The sequence below is a fragment of the Heterodontus francisci genome, chromosome 3, assembly GCF_036365525.1.
Source record: "Heterodontus francisci isolate sHetFra1 chromosome 3, sHetFra1.hap1, whole genome shotgun sequence".
Classification (NCBI taxonomy): Eukaryota; Metazoa; Chordata; class Chondrichthyes; order Heterodontiformes; family Heterodontidae; genus Heterodontus; species Heterodontus francisci.
Genome location: NC_090373.1, coordinates 89815513 through 89837351, shown reverse-complemented (window position 1 = coordinate 89837351; position 21839 = coordinate 89815513). Strand labels below are relative to the sequence as shown.

Here is a 21839-nt window from a genome sequence, read left to right as displayed (position 1 = left end):
CCAGTATGGCCCCTTCCCTAGTTGGACTATCTACATATTGTTTCAAGAAGCCCTCCTGGATGCTCCTTACAAATTCTGCCCCATCCAAGCCCCTGGCACTAAGTGAGTCCCAGTCAATATAGAGGAAGCTAAAATCACCCAACACTACAACCCTGTTACCTTTACATCTTTCCAAAATATGTCTACATATCTGCTCATCTACCTCCCGCTGGCTGTTGGGAGGCCTGTAGTAAGCCCCCTACATTGTGACTGTACCCTTCCTATTCCTGAGCTCTACCCATATTACCTCGCTGCCTGACCCCTCTGAGGTGTCCTCCCGCAGTACAGCTGTGATATTCTCCTTAACCAGTAATGCAACTCCCCCACCCCTTTTACATCCCCCTCTATCCCGCTCGAAGCTTCTAAATCCTGGAACATTTAGTTGCCAATCCTGTCCTTCCCTCAACCAAGTCTCTGGAATAGCAACAACGTCATAGTTCCAAGTACTAATCCCAGCTCTAAGTTCATCTACCTTACCTGTTATACTTCTCGCATTGAAACAAATGCACTTCAGACCACCAGTCCTGCTATGCTCAGCAACATCTCCCGGCCTGCTCTTCCTCTTAGTCTTACTGGCCTTATTTACTAGTTCTCCCTCAGTTATTTCACCTGCTGTCCTACTGCTCTGGTTCCCAAACCCCTGCCACACTAGTTTTAACCCTCCTGAGTGACGCTAGCAAACCTCGCAGCCAGGATATTTGTGCCCCTCCAGTTTAGATGCAACCCATCCTTCTTGTACCAGGTCCCACCTGTCCCAGAAGTGATCCCAATGATCCAGATATCTGAAACCCTCCCTCCTACACCAGCTGTTCAGCCACGTGTTTAGCTGCACTATCTTCCTATTTCTACCCTCACTGGCACGTGGCACAGGGAGTAATCCCGAGATTACAACCCTAGAGGTCCTGTCTTTTAACTTTCTACCTAACTCCCTGAACTCCCCCTGCAGGACCTCGTCACTCTTCCTGCCTGTGTCGTTGGTACTGATGTGTACCACAACCTCTGCCTGTTCACCCTCTCCCTTCAGAATGCCCCCTGCCCGTTCAGAGACATCCTTGACCCTGGCACCAGGGAGACAACATACCATCCTGGAGTCTCTTTCATGTCCACTGAAGCGCCTATTTGTGCCCCTGGTTATAGAGTCCCCTATAACTATTGCTCTTCTGCGCTTTGTCCCTCCCTGCTGAAGAACAGTGCCAGCCATGGTGCCACTGCTCTGGCTGCTGCTGTTGTTTTCCCCTGATAGGCCATCCCCCCAACAGTATCCAAAACAGTACACTTGTTAGAGAGGGGGATAGCCACAGGGGATTCCTGCACTGACTGCCTGTCCCTTCTAGCGGTCACCCATCTATCTGCCTGCACCTTGGGTGTAACCACGTCTCTAAAACTCCTGTCTATGATGCTTTCTGCCACTTGCATGCTCCTAAGTGCATCCAATTGCTGCTCCAACCGATCTATGCGATCTGTGAGGAGCTGCAACTGGGTACACTTCCTGCAGATGTAGTCGTCCGGAACGCTGGAAGCGTCACGGACCTCCCACATCTCACAGGTGAAGCACTTTACCCCTCTAACGGTCATTTCCAGCACTAATTAATAAATTATTTTGAAATAAGTACTTAAATACTTATTAAATCCTTACTAAATTAAGTTACAATTAACTATATGGTCCCTAGTGCTAGATTTCTACTATAAATATTAAATGATAAATACAGTAATCTCCTCCCTCCAGTTTAGTTCCTCCTCTACTTATTAATTAATTAGTTAATTAGGGCTTTAATCAATTTATTATTTTCAAATTCAGTTCAGATTCCCTACCAGCCAATCAGGTCACAGCTTTCCTGTGACATCAGTTTTTCAGTTTTTTTTTCAGTTTAGTTTTCTTCCGAGTAGATTTTGAATCCTCAACCACTTGATTCAGAAGCAAGAGTGCTACCACCGAACCAAAGCTGACACTTAATCACTTAAACTCACCCAAAATTCACAGGGCAACCCAGCTGATTGATTCCTGCATGACAGAGACAAATCCACAGCAGCAAATTTTACTATTTCATCAGTACCAGGAATTCCTTTTCATTGTCGTGGCTGCCTTCCACTTTAAGATGTTGTAGATGTCCGAGTGTCCTGCAGCAGCAGCTATTACCTACCGCCCTCGCAGCAGTGAGTTCCTCAGAGCAGGCGGGGAATCCACTGAAAAAGTTTAAATAAGCGTGACCCCTAGAAAGTTTGCTCGTTATTTGGGTGGGTGGAGGTCTCCATCCCACCACACCTCTGACAGTTTTGGCACTGGAGCAGAAAATCTCAGATGACATCACTTACACAATGGATTAGGTGGTGAACTTTTTACAGGATTCAAATTGATGTTGCTCCCACACAAATACAGGTGCCAAAGTTGTATTGTGAACAGCCTCCATGATGCTGACGTGGCTTGACCTATTGATCTGTTTCAAACATTTTGAATCGTCTGTCAGACTGGACTCCAGCCAAGGGAAGTGGCAGAAATCAATCCACACGTAGGCCGGGATTTTACTGAGCTCCTGATGTCGGGCTCCGTGGTGGGGGGGCCCGGAAGATTGTTCTGGCAGTGGCCCGCCATGCAGCCTGACGCCGGGAGGGCCGGGCCTGGTCCTGCTGGCGGCGGTGAGGTTCTGTGGCGGCTCCCCGCCGTTGGGCCACGTGACCCGAATTAAAATATTCAAATTAAGCACACAAATAGATTTAAATAAAATTCACTCCAATCTTACCATTGGGCTGCATCTTCTGAGCAATGGCCAGCCCTCATGTGCCTTCACTTTCCCATCTGGGGAAAGAAGGTGGGGAAGGGAGGGGATCTTTTGATTTTTAGTGGTGGGGGGGTGGAGCGGGATCAGATTTACAGTGCAAGTGTAGAGGATGGTGGGAAGGGGTGACTTCTGCACTTAGTTCAGTTTGGGGGGGGGGGAAGTGTTGAAGGTAAATGTTTTGTGGGGGGATAGGGCAAACATTAAATTTAATAGTTATTGGGGGGTGGGAAAAGGGTGACAGACTTTGATCGGTACAGTAGGGAGTATAACTTTAAAAATGTAAATTAGCTGGCAGGGCTGGATGTCCTTTAAAAATGGCTGACACCATTGCCGGTGTCGGAGAGCCTGCTCCCTCCACCCTGACTGACACATCATCATGGACTACCGTGAGGAAGATCGTGGCAGCATGGCGACACGTGGCCCGCATGTGAGGGCCACCGGTGCATAGAATCCAGCCTATAATTTTGCAGACTCACTGAACTGTGCTCCAAATGGCCATAATTTCTTTAGTGTCCACTTTGTTCCCTATCAAACTTCAAATGGTGTTGTTGCTGAGGTCCTTAATTCTTTTACCAGTGTTTAAGTAAGATATTCCAGCCAAACTCTAAATACAAATCCACCTGCTGTCCTTGTAAACCTTCAAATATGGGTGATTTTACCCTTCACAAATGTTTATTACATCATTCCTGTGTCATTTACATGGGATTTAAATGCTCCTTCCTGTCCATTTGAGACAAGAAAATGTGCATTGTGCTTAAGTATGGATCTGCAGTCCTATTTCCTACCCCTAGCAACCCCTGAACTGGCATACATGGAATGTTAAAGTTAAGAAAACTGGCCCCATAATCACTCTCATCACCATTCTATGTTCTGCCTGGTTGTGATACTGATAATGATGGAAAAGAAAATGAGGCAAGATGTAAAATAGTCTGCTGCCTTGCTATTGTCTGTTTTACACTAACGTCCAAGACCAATTTAATCCCTGAGCCTTCAAGTATCACAACTGGGACTGATACCAGCTCAGACCAATACAGAAAGCAATGTGTCACTAGATGAGGTACCAGTTGAGTTTCCAGTGGATGGTTCTGAGCATCTATTGCTGGCAATGCATTGACAAAAAATAGGACATAGCTGGGGCTTTTGGTGAAGCATGATTGTGTTTCACATTTCATACTTACTATTCCTTCTAATTTATTAATCAGTCCAAGATCTTGCGAAGGTGTGAATAATTGAACGATGCCACCCATTTTTCCAATAGCACATCGTGTGGCCAGAAATCTTCAGCACTCTAAATGTAATGCCAGTGGGAATATGGTGGTAAAGGGGCAAATTGAGTCAGAACTCAGATTTGCTGGGTCTTGACCTTGCCTGGGAGTAACCTTTGACTCTGCTCTAAACAAGGCTATTGATATGGAGGGCCAAATGTGACGATTCCCAAGATTAGGAATTCTGATGGCCTTGATCTGGGAAACTCTGGTAAAGGAATTAGCAGCTGATATGCCCAGAAGGAAGAGGCATATTGGCCTCAGGAGTAGCAGTTGCACGACCCACATTGATGTCCAAGCCTAGGTCATGGTCTTGATCCTGGCCACCAATGCTGCATTTTTGGGGCTGCAGCAGAGGTCATCAGCATCACTCTTCACCTGTGTGTTTTTAGACCTTAAGCCTTTATAACAAGTTACTTTTGACAGCTTTAAATAAATCATTCAGTGTAGATTGTTGGATTAATTTGAGAATGAATGCAAGCACCAGAGTTTGTCAACAGAAAAGTCTGATGCCAGGATGTACAAGTGGTAATTTTGGAGCTTAAGAACTTTTAGGAGCAGAAAAAGGGTCAAAATCTCAAAGCAACCTAGCTGCCTTCTCACTATATTCACAGTCTCATCCCTCTCCAGAAACATGTCTGGTTGCCTTCTGATCCTACTGAATTGCTTCAATGACCTTCTCCAGTAACTTATTCTAGAACTATATTACTCCTTGTGTAAAGAAATATTCACATGATATCCTTTTTTACTGCTAACTTCCTATTTCACCCTGTGCTCATGGATATTTGACTCCTTTACAATGGTAAATTATTTGTCTTGATCGATTTTGTCGATCCTATTCAGATGATCAAAACTTCATTCGGTCATCTCCAAACCTCCTTTTTCAATGTGAGTAAGCCTGGTTTCCTTAACCTCCTTACAACTTAGATTTCTAGTGCTTGGAGTAATTTCACTTGCTTGCCCCTCATCATCTCAAGGGCAACAGTATCCCTTCTAACTAGGTGAACAGAACAACACACTGTACTCACAATATCTATTGATCACATTCTTACTCATTAACAATATAACCTCTTTTGATTTGTAGCTTACATGCACCATTTTGAATGTTATATGCACAGGGGCTGGGAAACAACAATAAACTCGCCCAGCACTACAAGGTGCCAAACTCTTAAAGGGATAGTGTTTTTCCCCTGTATGGATCACAGCCTATTCATTTGTGTATAAAAGATCAGCAGATAAAAATCCACATGTATTCAACCAAAAAGCATTCTATTTGTTGGGTTTTCAGAGTAAATTAAGAATATTTCAACGGGACTTTTTTAGTGAAAGTTTCTGGCATAGAGCTCCTCTCAGCATCCTTTTGCAAAAAATTGCACATTTCCAAGTATGTATAATATGTAACATTGTTTTTCAGTTTTCACACAGTTCCTAATTTTGAACTAATATGCCAAATGTTTCCAACTAATAATAAAAGACTCAACTAAATCCTGCTGTTGCAAAGGGGCAACACCACCACCTTTCTGACTCGTTGGAGTGGAAGAAATATGTATTATTATCACAATGGCATCATGCACAAACCACAAAATAACATATTTTAATGTGGTGTATGTCACGGCATTGTGTGTTTTGCAAACAAATAAGGAAAAGTTTGCCAAATATTTTAACATACAGATATTGTGCTTTTAATCTCTGAAAATGCACACCATAAAATTATTCTGTCTTCACAAATCACACACTTTGCAGTTATACCAAAATAAACACCGATATGTAACACAGAGACTTACATGGTAAGGTTTCTGCCTGGTTTTTCTGGATCATTATGCAGAGTTGTAGCACCAGTTGTGGCGCACTCTCCAGGAAAGTCTCCAGAAGGCGCAGCATGTTCACATCTGCATACTCGTACATCATGGCCCAGTAAAATCGGCGCTGGTGTTCGTTCTTTCTCCTGCTCTGAATGCCCAAGTACATTGTACGGATATACCTGAAAAAACAAGATTTAAACTAGAGCACAATGCACTTCGGAAATATCACTGCAGAAAACTGGAAGGACTGAAGCATCTTCTGAAATCATCGATTTTAAACAGTGTTAAACAGTGTTGAACCCAAAAATGAATCAATGAGTTATCACCATTGAACTAGACAGTATGGAGGGGGGATTTTCAACTGCTAGCCGTCCATTTCTCTAATGAAAAATGGGTGACTGGCACAGATAAATCTGGTGGGCACCTTGGATACCCGTTTTCCCACTTGATTTAATTTTCAGGTAGGCATTTAAATGGATGCCCAGCAATCAAGCCTCAGGCAGTTTAAATATGAAATTCAAAGTCCGACTCCAGTTGTAGAACCTCAGATACAACTTTAATATACAAATGGATAGAGCATGCACTATGCATGTTAGTCCAAGTTGAACCAGGTGTTGAGCAGCCTCACCAGCAGTCGTTGAAGGGACCTCTGGAGACCACTCAGAAAAGGTGCATTGTGTTTTTTTTCAAAGACTATTTGTAATCTTCTGGCCCAGTGTCAGCTTTTTCTCAGCAACCATCTCCCCCCAAACAGGGCCTATCTGCCGGCCAGCTCCATGCAGAAACCAGCCAAATTTCCACCATCCAAAATCAAAGAACTGCAGTAGAGCTCCCATTTGGTGACCTCAGAGTGCCATGCAAATTCAGTTAAGGTCTGCTCCTGAAAATGGTTTAAATGTTGTGGATGCACTGTACATTTTTGGCTGAAGTTGAAGATTTCCACTACCCCCTCTCCCCTCACCCACCCCCAGCACCAGGTAAGTTCCACTTTTGGCAGTGGAATACTGGCATTAGCAGATCAACTGCCCGTTATAAACTCGGCCCAATTTTCCAGTCCATTGCCAAGGTGTTTAATGGGTGGGAGGGAAGGGCGGGGTCAATTTTCACCGCTGCTGAAAGTGAAAATGTAACACATAATTTATACAGTTCCACCCCCCCCCCCACCCCCCCCAGTTATACCACACATATTTATAGCAGAAAAATTCTCATAACCATTTCTCATCACCATAGAGTGAATTATAAAGGAGTTAATTATGTTGTATCATTGGCTATTTCGTGCAACAGTAAGTTTTTCGCAGCTTGTTAAAGTGGAATTACCTTAATTACTCTCTATTTACCACTTTAAAAGCTCTGCTGATTTCAGGCAAATTGAAAAGTTTATTAATTTTTTTCAGCTTGCACTGGTAACTATTAGAAAGTTTAGGAATAGGAGTAGGCCATTCAGCCCCTTCATCATTCAATTAGATCAAAGCTGATCTGCACCTCAATTCCTTTAACTGCCTTTGTTCCATATCCCTTTCTGCACTTACCTAACAAAAATCAATTTCAGTGTTGAAAGCTCCAATTGTCCCTGGGGGAGACCATTTCGACAATCCTTTGTGTTAGAAAGTGCTTCTGATTCTGCTCCTGAATGGTCTAGCTCTAATTTTAAGATGATGTCCCATTGTTCTTGATGCCCCCATCAAAGAAAAGATCCTTTGTACCTACCCAAACAAATTCTTTAAACATTTTAACCACCTCAATCAGATCACTCCTCAATTTTCAATATTCAAAGGAATGCAAGCCAAGTTTTTGCAACATATTCAGCTGGTATGTAGGAGCTCAGTGCCTCAGTACTGCAGATTAGTCATACATCACCACTCTTTGAGCTGGATTTTATAAGTGCCCGCATGGACCACACGTTGCGGAGCCGCCGAGATATTCAATGCGGCGGCTCATTTAAATGGCCGGGGCAAACCAACCCCTCCCCAATGATGTGGAGGGGTGGGTGGTCCATCCCCGGCAATGGCGACAGCTGCCATTACGCAGGCTTTGATGTTGTTTTGAAAGGGCTTCAATCCCTTTAAAGGAGTAATGATTCTGAAAAATAAAATAAAGTGATCCTGAACCTCTGCCACAACCTCCCCCTCCCCAAAATAAGCATGGAAGGAATTACCTGCCCTGTCCAACCCCCCAAAACACTTGCCTTGTGCTCCTGAAAGGAACACAATTAACATATGTAAATACATTTAAATCACTGAATGAATTACCTTTACATTCCCGCCATCTGTCCCGGTGCAATATTCATGCCAGTGGCCAGCACTCCCGTGCCTTCGGATCCCTGTCTGGGGAACTGAGGCGGAACACTGGTGGGGAGGGGGGTGGAGGTAAGTTTCTCAGAGCGAAATCAAAGTCACGTCATTGGTGTAAGGGATGGTGGGAAGGGTTATAGTGTAAAGTTTACATACTTTGCGGGGGGAAGTCAGGTGGGCAAGGGAAGTGTTTTGGAGGGGAGAGGGGCAATTTAATTCATTTTATAGTTATTGGGGGGTGGGAGAGGGGCAATTTAAATGGATTTAATTTTTTATTACCTGTTCATTTAACTATTTAGATTGAATGGTAGGGCTCGAAGCCCTTTAAAAATAAAAGCAGCCCCTGCGCACAGGCAGCTGACGTAATTGCCGGGCACAGCCCGCCCCCTCCACATCATCAGGGGTGGGGGGGGGGGGTGCGCGGTCCACCTGGCTATTTAAATGAGCCACTGTGCGGAATATTGCAGCAGTTCGGCGATGTGCAGCCGATTTCGGCGGCAGGAGTATAAATTTCAGCCCAGTAACTGAGTGACAGAATTACATGTCATGTACTTACTGATTGTAGAGGCTTGCAGTTCGTTGTTGTGACTCTCCATTTTAGGATGCTGATGATTACAATCAGATCAGCCATGATCTTATTGCATGGTGGAGCAGGCTCGAGGGACCGAGTGGCCGAAACCTGCTCCTAATTCGTATGCTCGTATGATCAAATGATCAAGGTAGAGTTGGAAAATTGTGCCATGATGTAACTTTTAGCCAGGTATGAGAATGGTGTGTACTGTATAACCAAGTCTATAGAAGGCTAATGAGTGATATGATGAGATAAAATACTGAGACATATTTTCAGTATTAGCAATGCAAATGGCATATGTATATTTAATTGAATTGAATTTAATTTCACTAAACAACCTAAGGTTCATTTGGTATGGTAGTAATAGACCATTGAACAGTACTCCAAATGCACATTCGATTACAATAGCTAATATGTTGTCATGCATGGAGGAGCCATGATGAAATGGAGGAATTATGAAGTTAAAAAGTCAACAGTTAAAACTAAATCACAAGAACTTGGATGTGTGAACCACAGTCAAAATGGAGTAGCGGCCATGTGACCCCTCCTGTACTAGAAATCCAAAAGCTCATCTGCAAAGATGAGGCTCATTAACCTCATCTGAAATAGCTCTGCGGAGAACCCCTTTGAAATTGAAAGAAGTTATTGCATATTAATGACTCTGATCGACATGAATGAACTAACAGAGGATGCTGGAGACAGTCTGGCTCATAGCCAAACCAAGATGAATAAGGTGTGAAGCAGCAACATCATAATAGAATGATTCCCATTCAAGCATCAAACAACGGCTATAGTTATTATCCTGGCCAATTGTGTGTTCACAACAGGAGAGAGGGCCATGCGTCTCCTAACAGAAACTCCAATGTGATAGATTTTGGCCTTAAAAAGGTAGCTCTCTGGAGAGACAGAAAGAGAGAGGATATCAAACCAACATCACAGAAAGCCTGTGAGAAGGATCCAGCAGGCAAGAGAAGAACCTTGCTGACCGAGAACAGCCACCACATCAGAGACATCACAAAGTGATTTTGAAATGAACATCTGTGAAGATAACAAACTACACACCACCAGCTTTGGGCTGTATTACAGCCACTGTCTCCGCTTTAAAGACGTCTGCAAACGCGACATGAAATCCTGTGACATTGATCACAAGTCGTGGGAGTCAGTTGCCAGCGTTCGCCAGAGCTGGCGGACAGCCATAAAGGCGGGGCTAAGGTGTGGCGAGTCGAAGAGACTTAGCAGCTGGCAGGAAAAAAGACAGAGGCGCAAGGGAAGAGCCAACTGTGTAACAGCCCCGACAAACAAATTTCTCTGCAGAACCTGTGGAAGAGCCTGTCACTCTAGAATTGGCCTTTATAGCCACTCCAGGTGCTTCTCCACAAACCACTGACCACCTCCAGGCGCGTATCCATTGTCTCTCGAGATAAGGAGGCCAAAGAAGAGAGCTCTACAATAGCTCCACAAGTTCAAGACTGCGAATAATCAGGTCTGCAACTTTTGAAATAAAGACTTTTCCTCCTGAGAAGGCTCAATAATCTTCTGCAAATCACAAACACTTGCCTCACTTGGGACTTTAAACTACCTCTTACCCTTATTTCTTTATCTATCTATTCATATGTATTTATTGTTATGCCAATGTGCTTTGTTGAATGATAATTTTCTTTAATCCGCTGACTGGAGATCTGAATTTATATTTTTTTTAAAAAGACTTTTTTAAAAGCTTAAGTTGGCTACCTAATTTGCAACACTCTATCCTACACTGCAATGCTTGTGAGAAGGGAGACGAAATGTCTGCTAATTCCCCAGAAAGAACCAAGACCCAGGAAGGTTAAAGGAACTGCTTGTTCTTTTTTTCAAGAGAGAAATACTACTACTGTTTTGAATCACTGAGTAACTGTCATGTGACAAGCCCCTCCCCATCTGTGGTTTTAAGCTGGTGTTTTATCGGCAGCAGAGGAGAAGCAACTGGACTCTGACATGAGCAGACCCTAAGTGGGGGTCCCTCTCTCTCTCTCTCTCTCCATTCCAGCTTGAAAGCTTTCAAATCGTGCCTGTTGACTGACCACCTTTGCATACTCCGGCTACAGTCCGAAAATCCGTTGGAGGAAATCATCTGCATTGCTATCTCCAAGAGACTCACTGAACCAGCCATCTATCGCTTCAAACTAAAAGCCTCAGGACCACTGAATTCAGCTAGAAGCTAGCCGAATCACCCAACTCCACAGACTGTATACCTTTTTATGGACTCAAACTCAACCAATCCACTCTGTAACCCATTTATGTGTGTGTAAACCTCTTGAGTGTGTGAGAGAGTGAAAGTTGGTGCATTGTTTATTATTTTATTAGTTCGGTTTAGGTACAATAAAGTTAACTGCTTTCTTTGTTAACTTGAGAAAACCTTTCCGATTGGTTTTTGTTATGATCATAGCAAGTAAGTAATCAAACATCTATTAAATTGGCCAGTACATCCACCTTAAGAAAGAATTAAACCTGTTGTGGTCTAACAAGGAGAGGGAAAAGAGGGAAGGCCTTCAACCCCTCCTCACTTGACTGTAACAGTATATGTGGGTAAATGTGTGCGTGAGTGAGGTTGTGATCATTTCAGGATTTGTTTTAAAATAAATTTTTTTTTTACCTAAAAGAAAATCTGTCATTTGTCTGTTTATTTGACCCTAAAGACACTTAGGGGCGAAAGCATCCTTTTAACAAAACACAATTGTGATTAGTTGGGAGGTGAACAGTGGGAACCACCCAAATCCCATTCCACCTGTCCATACAATATCCAAAATATTCCACAGATCATTTCAACAACTGATAAAATATTCCAATATTGAAATAATTAGTTAACATAATTCTTGTAATCTGTATTGAAACCATCTTTTATGGGCACACAGCTATGGAGGCATTCATTACATATTATAGTTGATTTTAAACCAAAAAATAAATAAGTTGTAAATGTATTAAAATAAATATCAAATTATTGCTAACAACGAGAGGGTACAATATCCACATAGATGTGCACTGTCTAGTTCAGTAATTTTTAGATATAGAAAAATAAGTGTCCCCTGCAGGCACTCTTATACAAGTTTTGCTCATTCAACCATGATAGGAAATGAAACTTGTATTTACATGAAGAATTTGTACTTTGTAGGCACAGTCAGGGGGGAATTTTAACCCACAGATGGGTTGGGGCAGCTGGGAAAGTAAAAATTTAAAAATTCTCAAACTCAACCCCTACCCACCTCCAACTCACCCCCCAATCCAGCCACCTCCAGTTTTAATGAAGACAGGTCGGGGACAGGCAAATAATTTGCACTCTGGAGGCAGGTCAGTCATTGAAATCTTTTAAAAGCCAATTTAAATTGATTTTTATTTTTAACACATGGAGGCCTGGAATCCCGGGCCTCAGGAAACCTGGCAGGTAAAAGGAGTTGAGAATGGCTAGGTCAATGAGGTAAGTGCCTTTACTGCATTGCTGGTAGCATTTCCCCCAGGCCCATCAAGATAACCTCCACATGACTGAACCTATGTGGTCAGCCGACTCAAACCCTCCCCAACAATGTCCGATTCACCCTTGCTATGTCCAATAATGCTCCATCCCCCACGATGTCCAATTCACCCACCACCGCCACCACACAACATCCCACCGCACCCCCACCCGCACCACCAAACCCCACCCCCCCCCCCCCACTCCGATACAATGCATCTAGCTAGCTGTTGGTCAGAAAACTTGTTGAAAGATTTTAAAAACGTCAAGCAGTTAATTTCTCCAGGATATCTGGGAAACCTGTATTTCCGGGTTTGTCGCCCGAACATCTCCGCTGATCTCTTCATGTCTGTGCATAAATATCAGGGCTTCAGTGTCTAACTTCTTTATTTATTAATACTGGGATAACACAACTACAAAGCAATTTTTCTACAATCCTCTCTGTGTTACTAACAATGCAACTCAACGATAGGGAATGTCCCACCATGGCTCTAATGCAAATACCTAGGATCACAACATCAAACAGCTAGAAGGCTGCTTTGGAGCCATTCAACCCTAGTAAACCAAGTTGAGAAAGGTGGAAAAAAGTAGAAAACATGTGCGTAAGCCAGTTTTCCAGATATAAGTAAAAAGTCGCTGTTTCCTATGCTCACCAAGTATTCGAAATAACACAAAATATGCAATCCAGTTTTTGCAAAGGGTATCAATCCACACCCACCTGTTACTTCAGGTAGGCGGTGAGCAGGTAAAGGATTTATGCTTTACTGGACTGAATTTTTTCACCGGGGCGAAGTCCCACCTCTGGGAGCTAAAGTGGGATGCAACCCTATGACAGCGGACAGTGGGACCTTGGGCGGCATCTTACTGACGGCAACCAATTAAGAGGCCACCAGCGGGACCGCCGTTCAATTGAACACAGCAGCCTGCCTCCCAGAGCTGCAGGCCCAATCACAGGGCCAGCACCACTGCAGCCTCTGCAGTGGCACCATTAGAGGTGGCCACTGCTGAGGCAGCAGGACGAAGGAGATAGCGCCTCCATCCTGAGGTGGCTTCCAAAAAAGGTACGTTTTTTTTATTCATTCATGGGATGTGGGGGTCACTGGCCAGGCCAGCATTTATTGCCCATCTCTAATTGCTGTTGGGAAGGTGGTGGTGAGCTGCCTTCTTGAACCGCTGCAGTCCATTTGGGGTAGGTACACCCACAGTGCTGTTAGGAAGGGAGTTCCAGGATTTTGACCCAGCGACAGTGAAAGAACGGCGATATAGTTCCGAGTCAGGATGGTGTGTGACTTGGAGGGGAACTTGCAGGTGGTGGTGTTCCCATGTATTTGCTGCCCTTGTCCTTCTTGTTGGTAGAGGTCGCGGATTTGGAAGGTGCTGTCTAAGGAGCCTTGGTGCATCTTGTAGATGGTACACACTGCTGCCACTGTGCGTCGGTGGTGCAGGGAGATGGGGTGCCAATCAAGTGGGTTGCTTTGTCCTGGATGGTGTCGAGCTTCTTGTGTGTTGTTGGAGCTGCACCCATCCAGGCAAGTGGAGAGTATTCCATCACGCTCCTGACTTGTGCCTTGTAGATGGTGGACAGGCTTTAGGGAGTCAGGAGGTGAGTTACTCGCCTCAGGATTCCTAGCCTCTGACCTGCTCTTGCAGCCACGGTATTTATGTGGCTACTCCAGGTCAGTTTCTGGTCAATGGTAGCCCCTAGGATGTTGATAGTGGGGGATTCAGCGATGGTAATGCCATTGAATGTCAAGGGGGGGTGGTTAGATTCTCTCTTGTTGGAGATGGTCATTGCCTGGCACTTGTGTGGCACGAATGTTACTTGCCACTTCTCAGCCCAAGCCTGGATATTGTCCAGGTCTTGCTGCATTTCTACACGGACTGCTTCAGTATCTGAGGAGTCACGAATGGTGCTGAACATTGTGCAATCATCAGCGAACATCCCCACTTCTGACCTTATGATTGAAGGAAGGTCATTGATAAAGCAGCTGAAGATGGTTGGGCCTAGGACACTACCCTGAGGAACTCCTGCAGTGATGTCCTGGAGCTCAAATGATTGACCTCCAACAACCACAACCATCTTCCTTTGCGCTAGGTATGACTCCAGCCAGCGGAGGGATTTCCCCCTGATTCCCATTGACCTCAGTTTTACTCGGGCTTCTTGATGCCATACTCAGTCAAATGCTGCCTTGATGTCAAGGGCAGTCACTCTCACCTCACGTCTTGAGTTCAGCTCTTTTGTCCATGTTTGAATCAAGGCTGTAATGAGGTCAGGAGCTGAGTGGCACTGGCGGAACCCAAACTGAGTGTCACTGAGCAGGTTATTGCTAAGCAAGTGCTGCTTGATGGCACTGTTGATGACACCTTACATCACTTTACTGATGTTTGAGAGTAGGCTGATGGGGTGGTAATTGGCCGGGTTGGACATGTCCTGCTTTTTGTGTACAGAACATACCTGGGCAATTTTCCACATTGCAGGGTAGATGCCAGTGTTGTAGCTGTACTGGAACAGCTTGGCTAGGGGTGCGGCAAGTTCTGGAGCACAGGTCTTCAGTACTATTGCCGGAATATTGTTAGGGTCCATAGCTTTTGCGGTATCCAGTGCCTTCAGTCGTTTCTTGATATCACGCGGAGTGAATTGAATCGGCTGAAGTCTGGCATCTGTGATGCAGGGGACTTCAGGAGGAGGCCGAGATGGATCATCAACTCGGCACTTCTGGCTGAAGATTGTTGCAAATGCTTCCTCCTTATCTTTCACACTGATGTGCTGGGCTCCCCCATCATTGAGGATGGGGATATTTGTGGAGCCACCTCCTCCAGTTAGTTGTTTAATTGTCCACCACCATTCACGGCTGGATGTGGCAGGACTGCAGAGTTTAGATCTGATCTGTTGGTTATGGGATCGCTTAGCTCTATCGCATGCTGCTTACACAGTTTGGCACGCAGGTAGTCCTGTGTTATTGCTTCACCAGGCTGGCACCTCATTTTGAGGTATGCCTGGTGCTGCTCCTGGCATGCCCTCATGCACTCTTCATTGAACCAGGGTTGGTCTCCTGGCTTGATGGTAATGGTAGAGTGGGGGATATGCCGGGCCACGAGGTTAGAGATTGTGGTTGAGTACAATTCTGCTGCTGCTGATGGCCCACAGCGCCTCATGGATGCCCAGTTTTGCATTGCTAGATCTGTTCAAAATCTATCCCATTTAGCACGGTGATAGTGCCACACAACACGATGGACGGTATCCTCAATGTGAAGGCGGAATTTTGTCTCCACAAGGACTGTGCGGTGGTCACTCCTACCAATACAGTCATGGACAGAAGCATCTGCGGCACGCAGATTGGTGAGGACGAGGTCAAGTATGTTTTTCCCTCTTGTTGGTTCCCCCACCACCTGCCACAGACCCAGTCTAGCAGCTATGTCTTTTAGGACTCGGCCAGCTGGGTCAGTAGTGGTGCTACCGAGCCACTCTTGGTAATGGACATTGAAGTCCCCCAACCAGAGTACATTTTGTGCCCTTGCCACTGTCAGTGCTTCCTCCAAGTGGTGTTCAACATGGAGGAGTAATGAGGCATCAGCTGAGGGAGGGCGGTAGGTGGTAATCAGTAGGAGGTTAACTTGCCCATGTTTGACCTGATGTCATGAGACTTCATGGGGTCCGGAGTTGATGTTGAGGACTCCCAGGGCAACTCCCTCCCTACTGTATACCACTGTGCCACCACCTCTGATGAGTCTGTCCTGCCGGTGAGACGAGACATACCCGGGGATGGTGATGGCAGTGTCTGGGACATTGTAAGGTATGATTCCGTGAGTATGACTATGTCAGGCTGTTGCTTGACTAGTCTGTGGGACAGCTCTCCCAACTTTGGCACAAGCCCCCTGATGTTAGTAAGGAGGACTTTGCAGGGTCGACAGGGCTGGGTTTGCCGTTGTCGTTTCCGGTGTCTGGGTTGATGCTGAGTGGTCCGTCCAGTTTCATTTCTTTTTATTGACTTTGTAGCGGTTAGTACAACTGAGTGGCTTGCTAGGCCATTTCAGAGGGCATGTAAGAGTTAACTACATTGCTGTGGGTCTGGAGTCACATGTAGGCCAGACCAGGTAAAGACAGCAGATTTCCTTCCGTAAAGGACATTAGTGAACCAGATGGGTTTTTGCAACAATCGACAATGGTTTCATGGCCATTATTAGACTAGCTTTTAATTCCAGATTTATTAATTAAATTCAAATTCCACCTTCTGCTGTGGTGGGATTCAAACCCATGTCCCCAGAGAAATACCTTGGGTCTCTGGGTTACTAGTCCAGTGATATGCCACCGCCTACCCCTAATTGTGCCAGGATCAGGCAGGCACCCCGATGATCGTGGGTGAGGGGCACCTTCCATCGGTGGTGCCATAGCCATGGGGGAGTCTATTCTGCCAGGGGTCTATCTGTGGGCCATGGAGAGACCATAGAGGAGGGCCACCACACTCCGGGAACCCACTGGAAGGCTGTCAGTGTTTACCTGGAGGTCTCCCCACGGGATGGTGGCCCGTCCCGATGCCAGTAAAATGCCAGCAGGACGGGAGGTGGCCCTTAATTGGGCATTTAATTGGCACAATTGGCCGCTGAATGGGCAGCTGTGCCACTGAACTTCCCACAGCTGGTAATACACCATGGTGGCGGCAAGACATCGGGCTCCCCTCCCAACATCTTTCGCTGCCATTTTACCAGCTTATTTTTCCAAATATATACTTCATTCATAAAATTAATGAGTACATTACACAACAGTTCAAATTTGACATTACATAAAGTGCAGTACAGATCAGTTTCTTTCAATACAGTACATGAGATGCCTCACTACACTTGCCATTGCAGTTTATGTTTACAATGCGCATTTACATTTCATGTCAAACATTCTCTGGTGCATGTAGTCTGGGTCAGTTTACATGGGTTCCAGCCCCTCGGTATACTATGGCAGAAGGGCCTTTCCCCATTGAGCCTTCGCGGTGACTGTCCCAAGCTTTACTGTGTACCTCAGCACACAGTCCTGGACCTTGGAAGGTGCCAGTCTGCAACACTCGGTCATCAATAGCTCTTTGCATTGGAAGACCAGCAAGTTTTGGGAAGACCAAAGTGCGCCTTTCACTGAGTTGATGGTCCTCCAGCAGCAGTTGATGTTTATCTTGGTGTGTGTCCCTGGGAACAGCCTGCAGACCACTGAGTCCTGTGTTATGGAGTTGCTCGGGGTGAACTTTGACAAAAAACCACTGCAACTCTTTCCAGAGCTACTTTGCAAAGGCACTTTCCAGAAGGAGTTGGGCGATGGTCTCTTCACCGTCGTAGCTGCCTCGGGGGCAGTGTGCGGTGACACTGAGACGCTGGGTGTGCATGAACGAGTTGATGGGGAGGGCCCTTCTCACCACCAGCCAATCTAAATCTTGGTGCTTGTTTGAAAGTTCTGGCGATGAGGCATTCTGCCAAATGAGTTTGACAGTTGCTCGGGGAACCATCCGACAGGATCCACTGTCTCCTTTTCCCACAGGGCCTCGAGAACATTACATGCAAACCACTGTCTCATGGACTTGTGGTCAAAAGTGTCTTTCTGCATAAACTCTTTCACGAGGGACGGTGGTACAGCACGGTCCAACTGAATGGAGTGTTCTGCAGCAACGTGGTCAACCCATCCTTCATATCACCAGGGACAGACAGAACCTCAGCATGTAGTGATATTTGGTGTTTGCATACTGAGGGTCTACATACAGCTTGATGCAGCTATCAGGATGAGGGCGACATTGGGCATGTTTTTTCCTCCTTTATCTAGAGATTTGTATGTCGTGTCCCTGAGGACATGGTCCACATAAAGCGAAAGATGGATCATGTGACCACCGCAGAGCAGGAACGGGCCATGGGCTAGACGTGTGCCATGTAGAGCAACACCGAGAATGCCTTGCACCGGATAACCAGGTTGTTACCCTCAAAGGAGAGCAAGCATCACCCCCATATGCCCAGTTTCTATTTCACCTTGGCTATAATACACTCCTAGTTTTTGACACACACCCCCACCCCTCCAAACCATTTCTCCAGCACCGGCAGGTAGTCTGACCATCCAGTGAAGGGGACAAAGCAGCGATTGGCTCAGTTCCCAAAGAATGTGGCCTCGCTCTTGCTGCAATTTACTTTGGCTCCCAAGGCCAGTTCAAACTGCTCACAGATGCTCATCAGTCTGCGAACCGACAAGCAGATCCAAACAGAAGATGGTGATGCCATCCATGCAAAAGGAGGCTTTGACCTGAGTGCCTCCGCTGCCTGGGGTTGTCACTCCACTTATGCCTGCATCCTTTCTGATGGACTCAGCAAAAGGTTTGATACAGCACATGAACAAAACAGGGGTGAGAGGATAGCCTGCCTGACTCAAGATTTGATCCGAAAGCTTTCCGATTCCCATCCATTAATTGAAAGATGTTTGTGTAGAGCAGTTGGATCCAATTGCGGATTCCGTCCCCAAACCTCATTTTGGAGAGAACTGCCTTCATGTCGGTGTGTGATATTCTGTCAAAGGCCTTCTCCTTGTCCAAGCTGATGAGGCACGTATCCACTCCCCCATCCCGCACGCAGGCGATTATATCCCTGAGTTGCACGAGGTTATCAGAGATCTTCCTGCTGAGTACAGTGCAGGTCTGATTAGGGTGGATCGCTAAGTCCAGAGCAGACTTGACCCAATTGGCAAAGACTTTGGACAGAATTTTGTAGGCCACGTTAAGCAGTGAAATAGGTCGTCAATTTTTGATTTCCTCCCTCTCCCCCTTCTGCTTATAGATGAGGGTGATGATGCCTTTCCTCATGGATTCTCCAATGCTGCTGGCCAGAAGCATATTCTCATACATTTCCAGCAGGTCTGGACAGATCCAGTCCCACAAAATCGACTATAACTTGGCCAGTAAGCCGTCGCATCCGAGAATTTTACTCCTCTTGAAGGACCTGATGGCCTTCATCAGCTCGTCCAGATTTAATGGTTTGCCCAGAATCTCCTGTGTCCTGTCATCTAAGACCTCCGTGGAAGGACTGGGAGGCCATACTGTCTGTGGGTTTCATGTCATACAGCCCGGCTTAAAGGGATTTGCTGATCCTTAGTATGTCAGGCTGTGGTGGCGTTACCAAGCCGTCCTCTTTCTTCCATTTTACTAGCCCTCCTGCCTCTCAGCCCATCTCCAAAGGGATTTTGTGAGGCCCCCTGAGACGGAGTCGGAGGCGGAGGGGGCACAGAGTATCATGACGGATGGCGGTGGGGGGAGGGGGGGCGGCAGGATGGACAGCCCATTGCCTCCCCAGCAACCTACCCAGGGGTGGGATAGGCTGACAACGGCCTTCTCGCCCAGAGGCTAGTTGAGGCCCTTAGGTGGCCGATTAATGGCCAATTAAGGGTCTGCTCCCGCCACTGCTGGGATCTTACCAGTATCATGGGGGGCGGCCACCATGTGGGGAGGACACCTTGTAAAACAAGGCGCCTTCACTGTGGGCTTGGGTGCCGGTGGGGGGAGGGTTGGTCCCTCCTTCATGGGCAATTTGTAGCCCTTGGACGACCCCCACCAGGAACAATCTTACCCCCCAGGTCTCCCCTCCTCCTGGACTGCAGGACCACACCCCCACCCCTCCTTGTCAGGGCCTTCCGGACTGGGCCCAGTGACCCTGCCTCATCTACCTCTGTTCTGAGGTTCCATCGCTGGGCCTGGGTCCAAGGCCTCCGCAGTACTTGCAGTGGCCACCGCTCCCGGTGGCACTGCTGATACTACAGAGCTGCCAGACACCTGATTGGCCAGCAGCTCTTGGAGGCGGGATCCCATCTTTAAAGACTTTAAATGGACGGGGCTCCCACCTCCAGAAACTTTGATTTAACAAGACTGGAGGATCGCTCTGGAGTCAGCACGAAAAGGCAGAGGTGGGGGATCCCTCTCCCTTTTCAGCCTGGCACCAGGAGCCCTGCCTCCAGCACAAAATCCAGCCCTTTGTTACTCTTTTCAAACATGTTAGATTCGGTTAGTTTCTCGCTTTACCATTCCCCACTTGGTAGTTTGGCAGATAATAGAAGGACTGTATCACATGTGTGACTGCAAACTCTTTCTCAATCAGTAACTGTTCACAGCAGTTAACGCTGCATCCTGTCAGAGAGGGGAGTTGCATAATATAATAGTACCATACACAATTTGTAGGATTTCACGCTCATGTCTATAGATTTTTGGTTCAACTTGAATATAGAGGAGAAAGCTGAACCTCAGGAACACAAGAGCAGCATTCTGCTTGTGAAAACCTGACCTAAAGCATTAAAATGTGTAATGAATACATATTTGTGTTTTTAAAAAAAATCTATATATTTTTCTACAACATAGTTCAACATTGCAGCAGGGACTTGTAAGTGGTATTATCAGTCATACACAGATGCCAATGAATTATTAAGAATTCTTGGCTGGTGTCTAGTGTTTTGGGTGTTCCACAGACTGTCCTTTAAGGCTGAATTATTGTTAACTGTTTATTGAATAACTGGTAGAAGTAATAAAGCAGTGTTGATTTTACAAATATGTTAACCTATGTCTGTGACTGATCTTCGCTTTGGGTTTGAACCTAAAATCTATAGACATTAGAGTGAATTCCTACAAATTGTGTATATGGTGCTGTTATATTATGCAGTTTTTTGTGCTTATTTGGAACAGTATTATAACTTATAGGGAGTGAAGAAATGTAATAGTAAAACTTTAAGGACAAAAACTAGGAAGAAATTAAGGAAAATCTATTTTCTTACTATAACAACAACTTGCACCTTTAACATAGTAACAACACAAGGCCTCATGTGAGTCATATCAGATAAAATTTGACACTGAGTCACACAAAGAGACATTAGGACAGCTGACCAAAGGTTTGGTCAAAGAGGTGGTTTTTAATGAGTATAGAGAGGCAGTTCTTTTTTTAAAATAGTGGGATAAAGTTCACTGAGAACCCATTTAGAATGCTTCACATGAGCCTAGAAAATATGATCGCCACTGCAAAGAATGTGTTGAAAATACAAAGTGATGACTAAGCCCATTGTCGGGCATGTTTTATAAGAGCACTTCCACTTAACAAAAGATGGTAACTTCAGGAAAACAATGAGTGATCAACAGCTTGCAAATTTAAAAATATAGGCGGGAATTCCCTCCCATCCTGCAGGAACTGGGAAATAGTGAGGTTAAAATTGCATTTGGAGATTCACGGACTTCTTCCCACTTGGTTCCTGCCCACTGCCATATTAACTGTGCAGTATTTTAGGCTACCAAGGCACCTAACAGGTAGGTCATGAATACGTGCAAATTGAAGTTCTATGATGTCATTAGGACTCTGGTATGATTTCAACATATCAGAACAAAAGTCTTGCCCTGTGCTGAATCCATTGTGTAAAATCTGATGGGATTGGTTTCGAAGGGCCATCAGAAGCAGTGTTTAAAGGGACACTCACCTAAAAACACAGAGATTATAGGTATCTGTTTACTACTGCAGTTTTTGGATTTCTGCAGGCAAGTTTTGCCTTGAAATTTGCTTTTTTCTGCATTTATTATGCTTATGGTGCTACTCTTGTTACTTCAATTTGTTTCCGGGAAGAAGAGAA

General features: G+C 45.5%; 1 protein-coding gene across 1 annotated transcript in view; it reads right to left on the bottom strand.

Annotated features, from left to right (window-relative positions):
• LOC137358240 (XK-related protein 6-like) overlaps nucleotides 1-21839 on the bottom strand; it is a 738669-nt gene that overhangs the window by 75354 nt on the left and 641476 nt on the right. Inside the window, exons 2-3 of the mRNA XM_068024135.1 lie at nucleotides 5882-6062; nucleotides 4180-4195 (exon numbers count right to left, since the gene is read on the bottom strand). Of these exons, the coding sequence (XP_067880236.1) occupies nucleotides 4180-4195; nucleotides 5882-6062 (197 nt within the window). The remainder of the gene's footprint in view (nucleotides 1-4179; nucleotides 4196-5881; nucleotides 6063-21839) is intronic.